Source organism: Plasmodium gonderi (assembly GCF_002157705.1).
Source record: "Plasmodium gonderi DNA, contig: Pgo-contig_144, whole genome shotgun sequence".
NCBI classification, from domain to species: Eukaryota; Apicomplexa; class Aconoidasida; order Haemosporida; family Plasmodiidae; genus Plasmodium; species Plasmodium gonderi.
The window spans coordinates 2,448-8,005 of NW_021629066.1; the positions used below are offsets into that span (position 1 = coordinate 2,448).

The following is a 5,558-nucleotide window of genomic DNA, read 5'->3' on the forward strand; positions in this document are numbered from 1 at the left end:
TGGATATAAAATGATATATATAAAAAACAAAAAAAAATTATTATGACTACTATATAATAAACATAAATCTGTAAAGAAAAATAAAATATATCTAAAATAAAAAATATGAACAAAATCACTAAATCTAAATGTCCAATAGAAAATAAGTATACTAATACAATGGATACTAAAGCAAAAATACTAAAAGCTAAAACATAAACTCACAACCTTGAACTATAAACCATAGAAACTAAACCATGAACCCTAAACCTGTGTAATATTCATGAATTACTTAACAATAATCAAAACGATTTAAAACTCTGTAAATTTAAATGTTTTTAATAATGAATACTTTTCTATCAGTATAATTTTTTTTATTATATTGTTTTTTTTACTTATTGCAATTTACTATTGAAAAGAATTAATATTATTTTTGCATTAAATAATATATATAAAACATAAACATATGATGATTATGGAAGATAAGGTATTACTTATATTTTTTAAATAATTATAATTTATATATCTGAATTTTATAAATACTACCTTTACAGAAATTGAGAAATAAATATTTTTTAATATATATGATTAAATTTTTGTATGCATAATTGTTTTCAATTTAAGTTGGACTATGAAGATATTTTTCCAAAGTGTACAAAAGATTTTTATAATGCTGAAAACACTAGTTTAATTGAAACAAACAATAAATATGAAAATATGTGCCAACTGATTTTTTATAGGATAGGTGTTAATTCAAATATGAAGAGTTCATTCATTAATAAATGTTCTGCACTTACTCATTTTTTACATAATATAAGTAATTCTTCTTTAACTTATAATAATGGAAAATATTGTACTTGTTTCAACTACCAGCTAAAACATGTATTGAGACAGTATAATTGTGACTATCAGGATACAAAAACGGCTTATGAAAGAATGACCGAGGTTTATTACCTAAATGGATTAACTAATCTTAATATATGTAGTGGTCTTAATAATCATCTTAATGATTATTCCTTTTTTAACTTAATTTTTCTGGAATTTCTGAATTATTATCTTGAAATGTACGATCATGATGGCGGCCGTACTTTTAAATGTCCTTCCAATAGCTCTGATTATAAAAGATATTTAATATTTTTAAAAAAATGTGAAAAATCTAATAGTAATAATTTTTGTAAGACTATAAGTAACCTGAAAGAAAGAAACAGTAATTATATGATGCGTTTATCTGAATGCATAGAAGTAGCTGAATCCTTAGCTGTCACCTCAAAATCAAATACAACCCGGTTTGCTGTAGCGACATTTATTGTATTATGTACAATATTAATAACTGTATTTATTTTTTATAGGGTTAAACATACAATTAATTTAAAAAAGGACACTGAGTTACATTATGTATTAAAAATTATTTTAAACATTTACATTAAAAAAAAGAGCATATTAATAAAAATATTTTTTCTTTTCTTATTACAAACAGTTTAATTTTATTGGATTATATTTACAACGAACAGCAAGAAAGATAAGAAGTCACATGAATAATAAACATAAAGACAATTATATATCAAATGATATCTTTGAAATGGAATACAAAGGTTTAATTCAGGATGAATACAAAGTAGCATACACCACAGAAAATGAAGAAACATATTTTCATAAATATTAACGATGCTTAATGGATTTTTTAAGTAAAATAAGCAAACTAAATAAATATATATTTTCTATAAATAAGAGAATAATTTTTAAAATATAGGGTTTAGGGCGTATGGTTATATAATTTGTTTATGTCTAAAATTATTTAATTCATAAATAATGCATGGTATTGATGGTTTAATATTTTTTTTTATTGTTTCTGTTTTTTATGCATTGTTGATTAATTCACTAAATGTATATATATATTTATTAAAACCATATTCTTTGGAAAAATACATATAATTTTTTTAACACATAATATAGGAATTTATATATTTATGTCATGCTATAGCATTTAATGAAGATGAAATGAAATAAATTATTTTTTTTAAAAATATAAATTTTTTTATTAAAAATATTATATGCATATGATATAAATTATACATGTAATATATGTAAAGTTTAGTGCTATAATAGATATGGAACGTAAGAGGTTATAAATGTTATTTTTATATAATAATATTTTATCAATGTCTTTTATCTATTTTATAATAATTATTATTATATTTTATTAATGGAATTGTTCCTAATAATCTTTCACACCTTAAATTTTATAAATTTTTAAATTTTAGTTTTTGTAGTACATTTTAATGATTTATGTTTTATTCAACAAACATATATTTTTAATGTACTAAATACCTCACGCGTATAATAGTGCTACTATAATTAATTGTAAATCCTTTATCAATATATGTAATTAATTCCTCTAAAGAAGAATAATTTTAAAATATAAATGAAATAATCTTTAAAACATGCTTTGGGACATATTATGCAAAATAAATATAATTTAATTATTATGCACTACAATACATATTAAAATAATTAATTTTATATATTATATTCAAGCAATATAGATGGATACAAATATGATTTTTATGCATTGAAAATTTATTAAATAATAGACATATATATATAAAATTCTAAAAAAGTCTAATTAGCCGTAATTAAATAAATTGCTTGAAAATGTAAACTAACTAATATATGAATAATCTAATAAATAATAATCCGTTGTTATATAGTGTTAGAAATTTTAACAATGATAATAATGGTGAATAATATGATTGTAATATATTTCGTATTGTATAAATGTTTATTAAATTGTAATGAATAAAAATATTTCAATAATTGTTTACAGTCTGAAAAATATTATTCAACTTAAAAATATAATTAGTTATCATATAAATAAGCAAACATACATAAGTTTAATATAATTTTTATATTTGACAATGTTTCCACAAATTAGTTTTTAATGAATCCTTATACAAAATTAATTTTGGTGTTTGTATAAATTTTTTTGACTAAGATTAATAGAAATATTAAAATTATGGAGAAACGTTAGAACAGATGAGCAATAATAAATATAGCTTAAATAAAAAATAGCCTTAATAATCACATTTAGGGAAATAAGCGATGCTACAATCATAGAGAGAAGGAAAACTTTAGATTCAGAGATGTACCAAGAATAGGTTCAATTTTATTCACACGTATTGAAAGAATTTATATTCTTTTATCATTTACAATATTTATAATTGCATTCATATTATATAAAGTTAAAATTAAATTTAATTTATTATATAAAATTTTTATAAAATTAATATTACATATAACTATGAATTTGATATATATAATAAATTACTTTTGCATAAGGATATAACATTTAATGTTGTTTTTAGTATACAACATTTTGTTAATTTTTGCAGCCAAAGCTATGTAATTTAAGGAGAATGCTAAAAAAATAAAAAAGAGATAGTAACACATTAATAGATTCGTTTGAACAAAGATACAATAATTCAAAAAGAAATGTTTTTATATATAGCTCAATAAAATAATAATAATGTAATAATAAATTAATTAATGTTATTTTATAAAATAATTAACTAAGGGGCATTTTGTATGAAAATTAAATAATTATACTTATAAAATTATTTGCATATAACAATTGAAATATTATAAGCGTTCCCTAGATTTTTTAAAATATAGAGTGAATTGTAAAATAGAAAATTTGAAATATAACAATATAATATACTATAATTATAATATCTGTATTAAATTATAAATATATACAAATAAAAATAGAAATATAATATATTATTAATACGCATATGAAATAAGATGAGCTCAGATTTAATACAAAAATTGTGTTCATAATATACAATTTGTGAAATGCACTAATTTTTTATTAGATATATATAAAATAATGGGTGAAATATTAAATTAAATAAATAAATAAATTAAACAGATATGAAAGGGACTATAAATTAAATAATGTCTACGCGAATCAGTAAATCCTATAAATAAATGTAAAATCGTTATTTTCGTAATTTTATTTTGAATAAATCATAATGTATAATTGTTGTCATGATGATAATGTATTAGGTACTTCTGTTTATTACACATAATTATATAAATAGAAATTAAATAATATTAAAAATGAAACTAGAATAATTTTATTCAGCAATTAATTAACATAAATCTGAATATTGTATATATAATATTTTAAAATTTAGAAATAAACCATATTCTTTGTATTTAAAAATAAATACACATTAAAGATATTTCATAGAATTATATTAATCATTTTAAAATATTTGGTATTTAAATTATATTATTATATTAATTAATGATAAAAATTTTTAAATATATATATAGGAAAAAAATTTTGAAGAAATTTAAATTAATTCATCAAATTAATATATTAAAATTTCTTCAATTATTTTTCTAAAATTCATTGGAGAGATATATTCTAATTAAAAAATATGATTTAATGATTATCAATAGTATAAATATATATTAAACTAATTTAGATAATTAATAAATACTTTATACAATTTTAATATTTTACAATTAAGAACCCTATTTTTTATTTTAAACTCCATTAAAATTATGCATATCCATATTAATTTGTAATAATTTTACATATTTACATAAACAAGATACATCCTACTTTTTATAAATGTACATTGTTAGGAAGTGCATATGTTTTACAAAATATAAATGTGTTAATTATATTATTAACATCATTTCTTTTTTCATTCTCTTTTGTTTATATTATATTAATTGGAAAAAACTATTAAATATCAATATAATTTTTGTATTAGCTACATATAATTTCACCAAAAGGAATGTATAACACTCATTATGTTTTCTATTTTATTTCAAAGAAACTAATATTATATATATATTTACAATCAGATAAGTTTTATTCGAATATTATAGTATAATTTTCATCTGAGAGCTAATATTTTGTTCTGTGAGAATAAATGTTCGTTGAACACACAAAGCTTATATCTCCAAATTAATTATTATAATGTACCACAATTTCATTAAATAAGGAAATAATATATATTCACATTATTTATTCTATTTTTATATAGAATAGATGCTTATTCTTCCATTTGTATTATTAAATAAAAGTTTATTTTTCATATATTATAGCATTTTACTAGGTATTATATATAATATTTATTATTTTATCTTAATATATAATATTAATATAATTATATTTATTTTCTAAAAAAATTAAAATATTATATTATGTTCATTAAAGTAAAATAAATTGGACCCATTAATTAATATTACTTATTTATTGGTTTTCATTAATTTAACTATATGCTATTTTATACGTATTGTCCACAGAATTTTTGTAATCAACATCAAATGAATACATAAGGTCGAGATTATTTTGGATATTTTTATTAAACTTTCTTCTTAATTTCCGTACCCTTGGTTTTATAAATAACAAATAAGTGGTATACTAAAAATAAAAATATATAATATTTTTATATATTGTTAATTTTTAATATATATTTTTTAATAATATTTTTATGATAAATAATAATACAACATAAATTTGCTATATTGATTTTGTTTTTAACCTTATACAAAATAAA

At 18.4% G+C, this 5,558-nt stretch overlaps 1 protein-coding gene across 1 annotated transcript; it reads left to right on the forward strand.

Annotated features, from left to right (window-relative positions):
- Positions 1-445: 445 nt before the first annotated feature.
- PGO_001420 (variable surface protein) lies at positions 446-1,642 on the forward strand (the record flags this gene model as incomplete). Its single annotated transcript, XM_028690946.1, has 3 exons — positions 446-466; positions 604-1,329; positions 1,457-1,642. 3 exons carry the CDS (start codon positions 446-448, stop codon positions 1,640-1,642), a joined length of 933 nt encoding a protein of 310 aa, XP_028546747.1.
- Positions 1,643-5,558: the final 3,916 nt, after the last annotated feature.